Source organism: Hippocampus guttulatus, chromosome 7 (genome assembly GCF_054856545.1).
Source record: "Hippocampus guttulatus isolate MCC_2025c chromosome 7, RoL_Hgut_1.0, whole genome shotgun sequence".
In the NCBI taxonomy this organism is placed as follows: Eukaryota; Metazoa; Chordata; class Actinopteri; order Syngnathiformes; family Syngnathidae; genus Hippocampus; species Hippocampus guttulatus.
In genome coordinates this window covers 18,376,120-18,392,146 of record NC_141267.1, presented here as the reverse complement: position 1 = coordinate 18,392,146, position 16,027 = coordinate 18,376,120, and the positions used below count along the sequence as shown (strand labels likewise).

General features: G+C 44.6%; 2 protein-coding genes across 5 annotated transcripts in view; one reads left to right on the top strand and one right to left on the bottom strand.

The window, feature by feature from the left end:
- Window positions 1–11,752, bottom strand: part of usp24 (ubiquitin specific peptidase 24) — a 29,872-nt gene extending 18,120 nt beyond the window's left edge. Inside the window, exons 1-18 of one of the 2 annotated variants that reach the window (XM_086115010.1) lie at window positions 11,353–11,752; window positions 7,521–7,689; window positions 7,253–7,320; window positions 7,006–7,149; window positions 6,740–6,865; window positions 6,133–6,168; window positions 5,261–5,326; window positions 3,864–3,929; window positions 3,692–3,766; window positions 3,348–3,506; window positions 3,163–3,277; window positions 2,871–2,974; window positions 2,679–2,786; window positions 2,506–2,601; window positions 2,143–2,304; window positions 1,194–1,277; window positions 488–595; window positions 10–159 (exon numbers count right to left, since the gene is read on the bottom strand). In XM_086115010.1, the coding sequence (XP_085971136.1) occupies window positions 10–159; window positions 488–595; window positions 1,194–1,277; window positions 2,143–2,304; window positions 2,506–2,601; window positions 2,679–2,786; window positions 2,871–2,974; window positions 3,163–3,277; window positions 3,348–3,506; window positions 3,692–3,766; window positions 3,864–3,929; window positions 5,261–5,326; window positions 6,133–6,168; window positions 6,740–6,865; window positions 7,006–7,149; window positions 7,253–7,320; window positions 7,521–7,689; window positions 11,353–11,631 (2,115 nt within the window). In that variant the 5' untranslated portion in view covers window positions 11,632–11,752. The remainder of the gene's footprint in view (window positions 1–9; window positions 160–487; window positions 596–1,193; window positions 1,278–2,142; window positions 2,305–2,505; window positions 2,602–2,678; window positions 2,787–2,870; window positions 2,975–3,162; window positions 3,278–3,347; window positions 3,507–3,691; window positions 3,767–3,863; window positions 3,930–5,260; window positions 5,327–6,132; window positions 6,169–6,739; window positions 6,866–7,005; window positions 7,150–7,252; window positions 7,321–7,520; window positions 7,690–11,352) is intronic. The other variant, XM_086115011.1, reaches the window with a different exon arrangement.
- Window positions 11,753–13,392: 1,640 nt separating this feature from the next.
- Window positions 13,393–16,027, top strand: part of bloc1s2 (biogenesis of lysosomal organelles complex-1, subunit 2) — a 44,710-nt gene continuing 42,075 nt past the window's right edge. For 2 of the 3 annotated variants that reach the window (XR_015101454.1, XR_015101455.1), the window contains exons 1-4: window positions 13,393–13,596; window positions 13,963–14,079; window positions 14,196–14,315; window positions 14,400–14,504. Coding sequence is in view for 1 of the 3 variants with exons in the window: in XM_086116427.1 (XP_085972553.1) it covers window positions 13,431–13,596; window positions 13,963–14,079; window positions 14,196–14,315; window positions 14,400–14,504; window positions 14,848–14,879 (540 nt within the window). In the remaining 2 variants the exon portion in view is untranslated. Of the gene's footprint in view, window positions 13,597–13,962; window positions 14,080–14,195; window positions 14,316–14,399; window positions 14,505–14,847; window positions 15,385–16,027 lie in introns of those variants that run through there. The other variant, XM_086116427.1, reaches the window with a different exon arrangement.

Below are 16,027 nucleotides of genomic sequence, written 5' to 3'. Positions count from 1 at the left end.
AAAACGCACCTCCTGGTAGGTGTATCTTCCGTCCACCATGGAGGAGCCGGAGAGGCAACCGTTTCCCGCCGCCGTCGCCGCAAGCCGATGGCAGCAAACGAGGGAACCCGTGATCAGCTTGACGATCTCAAAGTTCTTTTTCAGGTCCTGGATGATGCTCTGTGGGAAGGCAATTTTCAACGATAAAAAGGTATCGAGACAAGTCATCCATTCTCAAAAATAATTTGGTATCAATTTGACGATCGATTAATCACGGCGCCTATACATTGTTGATTGAAATGATGTTGTGCGGTGGGAATGGAAGAGCGTTTAATAGTTTTGCCTGTCACGATATGTCGTTGGCATAGATAGGGGGAACAAATAACTTTTTGGATCGGCTAAGTGAAACTGGCAACCTGATGATATCTCACAACACCCGAATGCACTGAAGTACAGTGGTAGAGAATTACCAATATATATATACAGGTATATCTTTTCAAAATGTTACCTTGTCTTGCTTTTGGTAGGTCTGCTTGATGAAGGAGCGAGTGATCTCATGCAACTGACGCAGGGCAGGCACCACCCAAACCGCCTGAGGGCTGCTCGGTTGAGAAGCCTGTCATGTCCATGCGCAGGACCAAACACACAGTAGATGATCAGACAAGGACAATATAAATCGTGAGTGAAGGAGCAGCAACTACGAAAAACACAGGACAGTGATTCATCATTGCATCTTACTTCCGATCATGCTTGGTTTTGCCATCGTTGACCTTGCATTTTTTTGCAGTGAGACCCGTGCGAGGAAGAGAATCAGTGCCATGGATTTCCACTTCAACTATTTAAACTTTGTCGTCCATTCACGGCTCTGATTGGCTTCCTTTTTACAACCGAGCGAGCACCCCCACCAAAAGCTGACCACTCATCAAGCAGTTGAGTACCTTCATCCAGTCCGGCAGCCTCTTCGCACAGGGCCAAATCTCAACACCACTGTGTAATCATTCCAAATGCCATACCCAAGATTAATATACACCTGGTTAAATCCGCTCGGGTTACAATCAAGAGTGAAATTATCGACCTGTGACCAACGAAAGCCCGCTCCCGACGACCCTCAGCGACAACTGGTTGGCAGGCGTGAAGCAGCGAGATTGAAGGCCAGAGAAGTTGGTGGAATTTAAAAAGTGGGAAAGAAAAGAAAATCAGGCGTCTTCTCTTACTTTCAGCGACAGAGATTTCCTCTTTCCCCAAGAACCAGACAGAAATGAACTTTGAGTGTCGCTGCCTTTTGGGTCCTCTTGAGTCTGGACAGTACACATTTCATTTGAGCTGGGTCACACAATGATGACATCATCGCGGTCCACAAGATGCTCGCGGAGGCTTCACCGAATTTAGTGCCGGCATGACAACGTCGCACCACAAGACAGGCGCAACATTCACTTATTTGACAATTAAAGGGGAAGTCAACCCCCCCCCCCCCCCCCAGAATTTCTGTACAATATATTCTACGCAGCACCACCATATTGCGTTTGTGGAATACGAGTTAGGCAGCAAAATCCACCCTTTTTTTTCTCCAGCCATCTCAGGGGGCGGCCATTTTGCCGCGTTCCATCAGCTGAAAACAACCTCACAGTTGCTCAGGGCTCAGGTGATGATCAATCATTGCGTTTCTGGTCATAATCTCTTCTTTGATTTGAGGAAAAGTCCAAGAATCCAATTGTACTTTTTTTTTTTTCAGCCATCTCAGCGGGCGGCCATTTTGCCCCATTCTAACAGCTGAAAACAACCTCACAGTTGCTTGGGTGATGACCAATCATTGCATTTCTGTTCATAATCTCTTCTTTGATTTTAGGAAAAGTCCAAGAATCCAATTAGTGTTAAAAAAAAAAAATCACAACAGTATGTGCGCTTGAGCTTCTCATAAATCACCCCATAAAGAACCCAAGTGCAATTAACAGGGACGTGCCAGCCTCAGATGAAAGCGGTCACAAGCAAGTGAAGAAGCGCAGCGCTTGCTTTAATACCGCTGAACCTTCGCAGCCTCAACTTTATAACCACCAAAAAAAAAAATTTAATAAAGAAAGAAGAAAATACACAATAAAAGTGTATGCTCAAGGACCAAATAAACATCGGCGAGCAGCAAAGAGTACAGGGCAGCTCCTCGCCCACCTTCTTAATGTCCTCGATGCATTTAATGATGTAGCTGCGTTTGACGGTCTCCTTGACAGCGTAGGCGTCGCTCAAGATCCCCAGGTGCTCCTCCAGCGCCTGCTGAACCAGACTGGTGGGCAGCGTGGGGAGGTGTGCCAACTCCCAAAGCAACTCCAGCACCTGAACGCAACGCGCATGCACACAATTAGGATGTCGGGCTAGATTTACACCTTGCATGCTTCAAGCGAGAACTCGGGGGGTGGGGGGGGGGGGGCGTGATCTCTGCAACCTACTCTGCGAATCCAGCCTTAAACACACAGTTCAGACAGCCCGCTTACTCTGAATCCAGCTGCTTCACAAATGCAAAGACATGCGACTCACCTTGCCGGTGGTGGTTTCAGAGCGCGCCTCCCTGCCAATCCTCCCGATCAGACTGAGCAGCTTCTGCCTGACGCGATCGCTCTCCACCTCCCAGCTCTGAATGAGTCACACGCATTTTCATTAAAGGCCGAAGCTTTTTACTGGAACGCCACTCAAAATCCCTTGTCGGCGACCTTCTGGATGAGCACGAAAAGGTGCGTGAGCTGATCGAAGCTGAACTTGACTGCGGCGGCGGCGATGATTGTGTGAATGTTTTCGATCACAGTTGAAGATTGGCCGGCCTGAAATGCAAGCACACAAAAAGATTTATTTCTCTGTTTTTCTTTTTGTATAAAACACCAGCAGATGTGTACGCTGATATTAACCTGTATCCTCCAGATCTTGGACAGTTCATCCAGGGAGAGTTTACTTCCCAGCAGCTCAATGATTCCTTTTATTCTCTCACAGTACTGAGCTTGGTCAATATTGCCTTTCATAATAACAGGGGGGAACAATTAAAATCACAACATTATTAAATGCAACCTTGACATGTGAACTTAATTTGAAGTGTATTTAACTGTTAATGCGGGTTAGTGACAGACTCGGATCATTACACACCTGGATTAGATTTAACTGTACGTGATCGTGGGACCAATTCCTTTTGATTGCATTTCTTACCCTCGAGCGCTATTGACAGCACGGAGTTCTCCACAAGCCAATCGAGCAGTTTATCGGTATCGATGGCATTCTTCACAGTCTTTGCCAGCGTGCTCTCCTCTATTAATTTTGTCACCTGCAAGACAACGGCCGGGGGGGTCATAGGTTGGCACCACGAGACACGCGTGGTATTTGCCGCGGCTCACCTCTTTGAGGGAGTTCATCTTGGTGGAGAAATGGGGGGTTTTGAGCATGCGTAGCAACGTGTCAAGCCGCAGGTCATCCACCACCGTGACCATCTCTCTCTGGAACTTCATACACAAAAGCTTGATGGCAGACAGCAGGTCGGGGATGCTCACCAGCCGCTATAGTTACAAGACAAACAACAGAATGGACACTCTTCATTCCGGTTGAACAGAAAAACGCCACGCTGTGTAAATTCTAAAGGTTGGGGCAGGGCAGAAATTAAAAACAGACTTTTGTGTGTTGGCCTCGCCCTCCGGGAAATCAGAAATACATGGGAAAAAAAACATACTTTGTAAAACACTACCTTGTCTTTGAGGTCCTTTTCCTCCAGGTTCTGTACATATGTGATCATCTTATGGATGACTGGATCAAGCATGGGCTGGAGCACACATTTACAAAAGAGTTTTGTTAATCTTAGCAATGTGGCAACATTACAATTTACCGAGATGCACCCGTGACATGACATGACAACCTACCTGGACAAGGCTGGAGTTGAGGTATTCGGCACAAACGCCGAGAGGCTGCACCAATGCGGAAACACACTGTGGGACACACACAAAAGGTTAGCTGTTTGGTTCGCTAAAAAATTCCAATGCATGAAACCAAATGAATTAAAGCCTGTTGTCGCATACAGTGGTGCCTTGAGATATTGACCCGACTAAGCGCTACCATTTGAAACAATGGAGCGACACAAGATATTTGGTGCACCTCCGAACATCATTATGTGTCCTGAGATAACATAACAATTCTAACAGGCATATATTCTTTATCCTCAGTGAATATAAACTGATATTATTGCTGACTGGGGAGCTGAAATGGGCTTCATGCTTCTTATATCCGTAACAGGAATAGTACAATGTAAATTATTTTTGCGTCACAAAATGAATAAATATAAACATGCGATTTGATACACTCCGATTTCACTGGAGTGTGAATGCAGGAATGGGGCGGCGGGAGCATAAATAGATCTTCAAACACATGAGCCCGGCCGCCATTTATCATTTCATCTTATATCAGCGGGCCGAAATAAATGAATGTTTTATGTGTTTCAGTCTGACACAGCTTGATCGGCTTGAAGCTTTGTGCTGCTCCTGCCCCTCCCAGCTATTTACTGCTGCACTTGACTTCCTGTTTCTCAGCAGACAAATGAATGGGTTGCCCGTGGGAGCCTGGAAAGGAGGAAGTCATCCTCCTACTCTCGTTATAGCCTCACCTCTCACTTTCACTGGCTTCTCTGCTGAGGTAGTTGTGACTTCCAAAGGAGACAGTCTGCATTCTTTTTTTCACAATTTAAAACAGTGCACACACGTCTTAACAAAATGTTTTTTTTTTTGTGATTATTATTTTTGTGATGATCGGTTCCTCTGAAAGAAATGTGGCTTGCGAACTTGCACATAGCATATGGAGAATTGGTGTGGAGTCACTTTACTTGGGTTTGCTATTTTCCTCACTTGATGGTTTGAGCAGGCACTCCAGTACGCTTTCCTCTTAATCTATTAATATGCTAATAGTAAGAAGGAGTTGCCACCCACTCATACGCAAAACAAAACCAAAAAAAAAAAAAAAAAAGATCAATGGCTTCCCTCCACCTCGCTTCCTGCAAGGTTCCCTAAAGAAAGCACGAGCACAAGGACGCTTCAGAAGAGACGAAACAATAGAGCATTTCAACCATTGCAAGGTGACAGGATAAGTGGAACCTCAAGCCTCCTACAGCTGAGAGCAGACAAGGGTGGGGTGGGGGTGGGGGTGGGGACACCCGTCTCAGAATCAGACCGTCTCTTGGGTGGAAAGAATGCCATTACTCTTAAAAGTATGTCAGGCTGTTTGTAAGCAAGGCAAGGGAGGGACATGCAGGATGGGGGGTTAGTCTTACGGCTATTTCAATCTCCTCCGCGTTGAGCTTCGACTGGATGGCGGTGAATCCTCCCAACTCACCGAACTAGACGAAAGAGGCAGAGACAAAAGCAAAGATAAGGCATATGTTCAAAAGTACCATACCCAAAAGTCAATTAAAACAAACTGTTTGTATAAAAAATATATACATCGCTGTCCATTGAGAAATGTGTTGGCAGGTTGTGAGCCAATGAGGACCCGGAATAAAGTCAGCTCTGGACAAGGAGCTTCAGAAAAAAATATTTCTTACGTGAGACTAGATTGCATGGTTCAAGAGGCACGATTTGGGGTGGGTTTTTTTTTTTTGAATTCTCAAGTGGGATATTCAATACGGCAGCATTTAAAAAATGACACAGGATATTTTCATACAGGCCACATCCAAAAGAAGGTAAAAACCTGATACACATGGGATGTTTGCCAATGCCGTCGCATAGCTGCAGATCGGACACATGCGATTCACGTCATGCATATTGCTGACCTATACGAAACCCAGGACTGGCCGTACGATCATAACTTACATCGCCAAGGCCAATAAAACGGTATGCGAGGTTTAAAATTGGTATGATTCATAGATTACGGTTTACTTCCGTGTTGTCTCGGCCTGGTGTTGACATTGTGTGATTATTTACTGCACGTTGCAATTTAGACGTCTGCGCGCGCGTGTTGCTTCAGTGTAAAACTGTCAGTGTGTCACCTGAGATGGACGTGGAAACAATTGAACGTCAGATGCAGGTATGAAATCGGAATTGGCGCGTGGGCGTAGAGTGTACAAAAGGCAGATCTCGCAAAGAAAACTCTTTTGGGGGTGATGTGTGATGCTGCACAGCCTACAATGGAGTTGAGATGACTTACTTGATTGACTAAATCCACCAGCCAACCGTGAGGCTCCTGAAACAGATCATTGTGCTTTGAGTGGGTTTATTTCACATACGTACGTATGTCAGTCATACATTGATGTCTGTGGCTCTGTCACACAACACTGGAGATGAAGTGGTCACTGCCCCCCCCCCCCCCACCACTAGCACGATTTGATTAGTTATTGTAAACCAACGTGTGTAAAGAGTAACTTCAAGCAAAAGTAAATAATTAATGCCTCTGCGGAGGCCTACTGGTGGAACGTCGAAGCAATCTTCAAGACATTCATTCCGCTGCCCTTACCCTGCTGAATAGCCTCGATCAAACTAAATTAAATATTGAACTGCACCCTAAAGGCTTTTTAAAATGCAGTTTTCCTCAACACGTTCACACCATCAGGTTTTTATGGGCGGTTACTGCGGAAGGGTTTTAGCTGACCCACTTTCCAGGCCCACGGAGCCAAACAAAATTTCCGCCAGGATCGATATCGTATCTAACGTGAGCGAACCTTTCGAAAACGAATCGAGCTTTACAATCTTGTGGATCTGAATTGTAATCTACGAATCGTTAGATCACCTCGAGCGTCAGGTGAGTTCAGCCTTACTTTCTGATAGGTGTTGCTTGGAGAAACAGCAAACATGTTGGCCTCGTCTCCAAACACTTCAGCCCAGTTCCTCTGACACGCCTTCATCCGGTTCTTAAAATGGTACTCGTTGTCGGGGTTGAAGGCCTGGACATAACCGGAAGTGACACACCTGTCAGGTACTGCAGGAAGTATTTTACTCATGTGATCGGAATGTGGGCTGTTTTACAGATGAGAAGAGAGTCGAAGGAGATTTACAAATGGAGAACGAGTCAAATAATACACACCATCGCCAAGACACCCATGAGGTTGACGGGAACCGGGTCCTGCTTGACTCGCTCGGCCACCAGTTCCACCAGCAACATCAGCATGTTGTAGATTCCCTCGTGGATCTCGGTGCCCCACTTATGTACGGCGTTGCTGGTCAGCAACTGGAGACAGCGAGATGAAGAAGAATGCAAAAAATAAAGAACTAAATGAGAGAAAGTCTTTGGTGAGATCTTCAAAGTCTGTCGGGAGACTCCGACCGTTTACCTTTTTAAAGGCCTCCGGCATGCAGCGCTCCACGAACCTCTTGCAGTTCTCGTCGGCGTCTGCGAGGCCTGACGGAGATGGAGAGGTTGAATTTCACATCGGAAAAAGAAAACATGCGACGCCTAGAACGCCACGGGCCATTCAAACCCCATTTAACGCTTTCGTGCGCCTTTTGGTCGTGAATATACGGTAACATAAACGATACCCGGAATTTCACTGTTGCTCTTTGCTTGACATTTTTTCGACTTTTACACGGAATGAGTTTTACCGTGCCGGGCGAGGCATGTCGAGGCGATGAGGCATTTGCCCAGTGACTCCTCCCTCTTGTACGGAATGGACCAGTGGTCGGTGAACACTCGGCTCTCCAGCTCGTACAGGTTGGTGGTGGGGAACTCCATGCTGCCGCCGGAGCAGTTTCCGTTCTCATCATTGCTCCTCTGCAAAAAACAAAACATAAAAACATTAACATGAATGAAAACGTGTGACGAGATGTCCCCTCGGTGGACGACCTATGGAAATTGCAAAAGGCGCAGTTTATCATAGACTCTTGTACAGTAGAAATGGAAACAACACACTTCCTTTTTGAAATGAATATGAAAAAACACACACACACACACACACACACACACACACACACAGAATCAATGGTGGGAAGTACTTAAATTCCCTGTAATGTGAAAATATCTTGAACAGAGAAGAGTGAAGCCTGCCAAATCTGAATGATCAACATGAACTAAACTTTATGTTTTACGTTTATCTATGGATTTGCTTTTATCTATCAAGTGTTGAGAAATGAAAAAGGACGCCTTTTATTTATTTCATTATTGGATGGATGGACGCTGCGGTAATGTTAGGGACATTTTGCACATTAGCATTGCGCTGAAATAGAAGAAAAGAAAATAGAAATTCACCATTTGGAAAGCAGATTTGAAGACAAACATGTCACGTCACAGGCAGTGCACAATTGCATGGACTGAAACGCTCGGTTATCGCTCAAATACGTTCAATAAATCTCATTTTTCCAACATGAAGCGCATTTCATTTCGCTCACCCAGGACATGTGTGTCAAATATTTGGGAAGATGAGTTTTTTTTTTTAATTTTTTTAATGCATCAGCAAAATACGAGTAGCTGACTCCGGATGAACTCAACGTTGTAGCCCTTTTGCCTAGTCATTTTTTAATCAGTCTGAGCACATCTCCACTTAGCAGCAGTAAACAATGGTCCCGTGTGTGAGTGAGTTCCTGCGCTATGTGGCCAAACCATTTGGGTGACGGTAAAAATGGGGAGGAGTGGAGAAGGTACGAGAGAGAACGCTCGCATTTCACGCCTTCCTCTGGAGAGGATATTTAAAATGAAACATGGATAGTTTGATGACAAGATGGGGGGGGGAAAAAAAAAAAAAAAAAAAGAAGAGTGACGCGTCGAGGAGATGAAGGTCTCCAAGGTAGCGGAGCGGTTACTATGCACCCGGTGAATCCCCCCCCCCCCTCCCCGGACCCCTTTTGCTTGTCAGAGACACTGCGGGGCTATATTTAGGAGGATGACACGAGGCAGGCGACCTGCAAGAGGCACAAACTAAGTGGACACGGAAGGAGAAAAAAAATGAAAGGAACATTTTAGAACTTCTTCATGTTCCAGTGTGTTGCACAAATATCACACTGCAAGGTCATTTTTATTAAGTGTCCCACAAGTGCCTTGACGTAAAAGGAGGCTATTATGTTTGAACAGCGAGGTTGTAGAATTCAGAACGAAAGGCATCAAAAGGCTGGATTTAAAGGTAAGAAAATGGTGGGGTGAGTTGTCGTGGGAAGCTAATGTGAAGCTACCGTCGTGTAACAATGACAACGTCCAGAGTTCGGAAATATTTTGATGTGGAAAGCGGAGACGGGGCAGCTGCGACTGGCGGCGTGTGTGCAAATCCAGATTTCGCGTGACAGAAAGGACAGAGCTGCGGTTTACACAGCTAATTCAATACTTGAAAAATGGACGTGGAAAAAAAATAAAGGATTTAAATGTTTTACATGGTTTGAACCAATGTTCCACACTCAAAACGTTTGAAAAGCGCATTGGCGATGGTGGCTGTCCTTTCCAACATGAGACAGCAAGTAGTTTATTTGACAGTAACATTTTTTAAATTATATATAAACCGCAGATTCCCTGAGAAAGATGGAATCTCTGTAGCAAGCATGGGTTAAAAAAGAAAAATCCCCCCCAAAAATTCCGTGATCTATCAGGGGTGCAGATGACTGTAAATGGAAGCTCCCCTCACACCGTCAATCAAAAGGGAGTTTTCCCCTCTTTCCATTGCATTGGCTCTCGATTGACTGCACAGGTGTACCTCATGTTGCGCTCTTTCAATTAATTTAATCAGAGATGTTCAACAGCAAATACAAGACTCTCTCTCTGTCTCTCGCTGTGCAACTATTTGTGCATGAAGCAAAGTGACAACTGTCGTTTATATTTAACAGCTTGCATCAGTGTGACAGCAGTGATGAGGAGCCAGACAGAGATGGACCAGCGGGAAGTGGTCAACATGTTGTTTACACGCGCGCTGCTATTCACAACTCTGAGTCTCACTTCAATGTGGAAGTGAAATCAGAGCGCAGATTGTTTGAACGCATCGAGGACACATTTGGAAGAGAGAGGGTTTTGGGTGTCCAACAATTACAGGCGGGGTCACTGAACACTTAATTAGAATTACGTATGATTGTGAATTTTCATTTGTATATGTTTATCTATTACGTGCCCTGTGATTGACTGGGTTACGGGTCCCGGATGGAGCCTGCCTCTTGCCCCGAGTTCAGCTGGGATAAACTCCATTTCACTTGCAGTCCTAATGGGAATAAACTGTCAAAAATTGATGTAACAGGTTACAGAACTGCAAGAACTTGACAAAAAAAAATACAACACCAAAATGGTCATTTACAAAAGCTAGGGCACTTTATGGAGAAAGTCTTCAGTTGCTTAATGTCAGAAAACTCACATACGCATCTCTACTCATCCTCGCATCAGCCTCTGACAATATCAGCACAAGTGCCAGAGTATTTGGGATTTTACAGACATTCGGCCTTTTTCTCCCTATACAGACGTTCACTATGGAGAAAAAGCATCACATCGTTTAGTGTTAGATAACTACGGCCAGTCGTCAGGAAAATTCATGTGCACATCTCTGACCACATCAGTCTCGGAAAAAACATAAAAACAATTGTACCAACATTTTGGATTTTATGGACATTAAGCTTTTATTGTGAAGGTCTAGGGGGAGATGCCAATAAAATCCAAATTACTGTCACAGTTGTTTTGATATTTTCAGAGTGGGTATGAGCAGAGGTGTGCACGTGAATTTTGATGATACTGTCCCTTAGCAAAAGTCGTATGCTCCAAAACACCAACTGCATTTGTGAATGTTGATTTTTTTTTGGTTGCTGCACATTTGGCCTACTGTCAGAAGCCTACAAGGTCCGCCGGCCAGAGCAGCACTATGTTTGTTTACGAGTAGATTTGTGACTAAAACCCTCGGCTGTTACACAAAACAAAACATACAATAAAAACAGCCACGTAGTCCACAAGAATTGCGAAACAACTACATAAAGTCCAGTTGCAGTGGAATGCAAAACCCCATGACATGAGGGGCCCGGGGGTACCTAAACCCATGCAAACTGTACTTGCAAAAGAGATGCATTCATTCCGTCTGGATACTTCCAACCCAAATCAGCAACTAGTTATTTTTTGTATTTAATTGTTTATTTTCTCACCACTGCATTCACACTGATGCGATGCAGCGCGTGCTCTCCTTTGCGTGCAACCCTCACCTAGCCGGGCAGCTACTAGTAGCGAGATTAAGTAGCAAGTTTAAAATCGCGAATAAAAGTCTTCTCGCATGCAGGTTCGAACTGAAGGACTACGAGCTGCTGACATGCCTTGGCGCCAAAGCACCGGGGAAGCGACTCAAAGCTTCCCACGCCTGCTCTGACAGCTCACGTCGGGCTGGCTGCGTAGCTAGCATCGATGCTAAACGCGGAGCTCGTTAAATGGGCGAAGCCACTCACTCCGTGAGTTCCGATACAATCCGCGCTCCATACGGGAGTTTGAACTCACCTCCCCGTCCACGACATCGTGGTAAGCGGGCGGAGGATCGAAGCCGCTCGTCCCCGTTCTCCCGCTCGTCTCCCCGTCGCCGTTCGTACTCAAGGCGGGGGCAGGCCCGCTCTCCATGGGCTCATATCCGTAGCCGAGCCCCGGGCTTTCGTTGGTCAGAAGGGCGACCGCCTCGTTGATGTCGTTCTTGGCCAAGCGGAGCGCCTTCCTAATCACGTCGGGGTCCGGGAAGCCCATGCAGAGGAGCGTGGTGATGTGCTGCTCCTCTTCGGTCTCCATGTTTGGGGTGTCTCTGCGTAAGACAGCCTAGGACCGACGGGGTTTGGGGCACAGCCCTGTAGCTGTGCACACCGCCATGTTTACAGCCCCGCTGCTGACTGACTTACTGTCAAGATCTGGCTTCCCCCACTACAGCGCCCACACAGGTGTTAGGCGCACTTCATGAGACTCGGAAACGGCATCTCCCCCGTTGGAGCGTGCCCATAAGCAAAAAGCTTCAAATATAAATATTCCGAGTCATATTACATTTATCACACATTTTGAGACTACAGTAGAAAAAAAATCGTAGGAAAAATTGTCGGATGTGCACCAAATAATACGGATTATTTAATATTTATTAGCGATTGTCGCCGTTGTTTTGTCTTTTCCCGAATGAGAGTAAATTCCCAATTGTTTGTCATATAATTTTCCAGTTGTCTCACGATGAATTTGTATTTTAGGGATGAAATTGTTTTTGATGTTGCAAATTCTGTTTAAAATATTTATAATCTGTTACATATTGTAATGTTTGAATATTGCTAGGGGCACGTGTTGACAAATTTGTCGCGCTGAACGAAACATCACCCCCCCCCCCCCATTTTCGGATGTTTAAATTTTAATCCAATGTGTTTGCGTGACTGTTTAAAATTTCATTCGATTTTTGTTCCTCTTTGAAATATGTTAATTTGGTGTCAGTTCTGGATTCGATTCACACTTTCCTCAAAACGAAACCGATTAAGCGCTTAGTGGGTTAATTCCCGGCAAAAATTACAGGCTCATTATTGTAAGGGCGTGGCAGTACGTGAAGAATAGCGGAAGTTGTTGAGGTGGCGGGCGGAAGTCACGTGTCTTCAACTCACGTGAGAGAGAGAAAGCACGGACATGTGCATATAAACGACGAACAGAAGGCTCCTCATGAAGCCAAAGGGCAGCCTTCTTACGTTGTCTCTGTTACCGACGGTTTTTTTTTGTTAGGTTTTCGAAAGAAAACACTGTTATCAGTACGTGATTTGCGCCAGGATCTATATAAGGAGTAATAAGAGCCTCTGAAAGAACAAACTTAACTGTCTGCATCAAACACTCAGTTTACTACAGATATGTCATACAGATGTTATAACAATACAGTATATTTGTCGATGGACTACAGTCTAAATGAACAAAAAACAGGGAAATGTGAAAGAATATTGTAATTTATAAAAGAAAAACAAATGACAAACAATAACTGCCATCAGCCCCCCAAAAATCTCCAATAACCTGATATAAATGCCTCTATTAAAACAACTATTTCAGTACATAAAGATTAATCTCTTTCTCTCTTCCTTTGAACATAATCTTAAAACGTCCCTTACTGTTTATTTGCTTATTCTATTGCATTGTGTGTTTGTTTTAAAATGCATTTGCAATGGGTTGCCTTTTGAAGCATATTGGGTTTATGCTTGACATATGAAATGTATTATGCAAATAAAATCGACATTGACAAAATACAATCCCTGGCAGAGATGTGGAACTTTAGTCTTAAAAAGAAGCATTTGTGATTGAATTCCTACCGATGAAATGTGCCTGTAGAGCTTCTCCCGTACTTATTGGTACAATCATACGCCACACACTGGCATGTTTGCCGTGAAGACAGAAATAAACTGAAAATACCGCGGTGAAAGCTACATGTTGATGTTTCGAGCACTGAGCAAGTAGCAACGTAAGATGGCCACCAGGGTGTTTCCGGGGGCTTCACTTCTCCCGGCGACGAGAAAGCGGCATTCTGAGACCTTTGATATAGACGTCCGTGAGAGAAGGGCGGATGTAGTCAAAACAGACACAAAATGGCTGCCGTAGGAGACGACGCTGCTGCAATGGACAGCATTTCCAGGGCGCCCGGGGCCCACCCCGCGCCTTCGAACGCCGCCGCGGATTCAATGAGTCACGGGGAAAACGACGAGAACGTGAAGGAAGCACCGGTGCCCGTGGTTAAAAAACTCAACACGAACAGTGAGCGACCACCGTTGCAGCTTCCGTAGCGTGCTAATGCTAATGCATCACAACAACCTAATCGCTATTTCTTCCAGTGACGTGTGCTGGTTAAAATACTAGTTTTTAAAAAATAGTCAATCATTTGTTTGTTGTTTGTTCAATTATTGTTCAAATGAATGTAAACAGGTTAACAAAATTATTTTCAAAATCTCCATATTATTTATTACACATGGAAATTTGACATTTTTAGCAAGGGTCGTGGAAGTTGACATGCATGATTTGCTTTTGCGGGCCACGTAAAATGATGTGGCGGGCCGGATCTGGCCCCCGGGACTTGAGTTTGACACATAATAATTGTGGTTTATTCCCTTTTGCTTACTCGAGACGATGGCGGTGTGGAAACGGCAGAAGAAGCTGTGGAGCCTGCTGAGCCTGACATCAACGTGTTGTGTACTGACATGTTTGAAAAGATGGCCATCTTTCTTCAAGGAGAACTCACAGGTGTGTGTATGTTTGTACTAGTGCACTTATTCCACGTTTTGTTTCACCATCCAGAATGCATTCATTCATTTTTTTTTTTGGTGTGTTTGACCACATTCTTATGGTCTTTTTTCCAGCCACTTGCGAAGATTATCGTCTATTAGAGAACATGAACAAGCTGACGAGTCTGAAATACATGGAAATGAAAGACATCAGCATCAACATCAGTCGAAACTTGCAGGATCTCAACAATAAATGTGAGTCATACATAAAACTAGCATCAACCTCAACCGAGGAATGACCAGCGCCTTTGTATTGTTCACCTTTGTGTGTTTTCTCAGATGCTAGCCTTCAGCCCTACCTAGATCAGATCAATCAGATTGAGGAGCAAGTGTCTTCGCTGGAACAAGCTGCATATAAACTGGACGCATATTCCAAAAAACTAGGTGAGAAACGCATACACTTATTACACACTCAATAAAGGCATTAAAATCATCTTTACTCATGGAGGCAGCACTTGGTATGCTACGCTTGGTTGTATGTGCTGCCTCTGTGTCGACAACTTCCCCATGCAAGCAAGCAGACGCTGCTTATTGAAAGCCAGTGCTGTTTGTTAAAACTACCGGGTAATTTCTGCTTCAAGAAAAACTCACTGCAGCCCTGCTTAGAATGGAGTAACGGATTCTAGTAACTACGACCGAAGCTTCTTGCATCAGTTTGTGTTGGGCCTCTAGTTCTCCAGCAGATGGCGGCATCGCCCGACAAATCAATTTGTGCTTCTCTCTGCAGAGGCCAGATTCAAAAAACTGGAGAAGCGATGAAGGCAAGACACCAGGCACATGTAGCTTTCCGTCCGTCACCTGGTCTAATCCCGACTTGATGTCCTGTGCGTGCACAGCAAGGCGGGAGGACACACAAACAGACATTCAAGGCCACTTTGACTCCTAAAAAAAAAAAAAAAAAAAACGGGTTCCTGAGGTGGGAGCAGCTCAAGGCTGTAGTGTTTGGGCTTAAATTTGAACACGCAGATCGCAAAGTGACACAGCAGAGGTTGTACAACCGTGAGTGTGCACTTTATTGAAAGCGCAATAGCCTCATCCTGATTGAATGGTAGCTTGTGATCTATACTTGATTCATGTCACCAATCTAATTTCAATGAAGCATGTTCAGAGAACGACTGAAGACAAACCTCCCCTTCTTCAATTGTAGCCTGACATGTATTTAATATGAGTGAAATGTTCTATAGTGTAATATATTTACTAATACTTAACATTATTCTTGTTATTATTGTTTTGTTTTTTAAAATAAACCACGATGTGTACTTGATTGCGCCAACTTTTACCTTTACTTACCACAGCACAAAGTAGACATTTACCTCCGCAAAGGAAATAATGCTCCATTTTGATTGACAATGTCCAATATGTTTCTTAATATGGTTGTCGCACTAAGAGCTGCTGCTATTGTTTCACCACAATAGAAGGAAATAGTCTGTTTTTTGACAACTCTTGTATTTATCCTATTCGGTGTCTGTGTATTAATCATACTTCATCAATGAAATATCAGCACTTAAAGAAAACAAACAAACTCATGACTGTGGAGGAAATTCCCCCCCCCTTGTCTTTATTTATATAACGGGTCCAAAATATAAACGCAACACTTGTCTTTGCTGCCATTTATTTTATGAGCTGACCTCACAGGTCATGGACTATTTCTCTCAAATATTGCTCAGGAATACGTGGTCACGCGGCGCAACAGACGGCGCTCGGTTAACTCCAGCTTCCAGCTGTTGATTCGAGAGTTTTATACCTACGGGTTGCGAGTGGCGACTAATCATCGTAACTCAGGTTGACTCATCCGCAGTTTCCCACCAGGGGATACTTGATAGGTCTTGCATATGTGTGTGCGCACGCACGCGCTTGTGTTTGTGTAAGGCCTAATCTAAACCAGGTCTCTGTCATTAGTCCAGCTG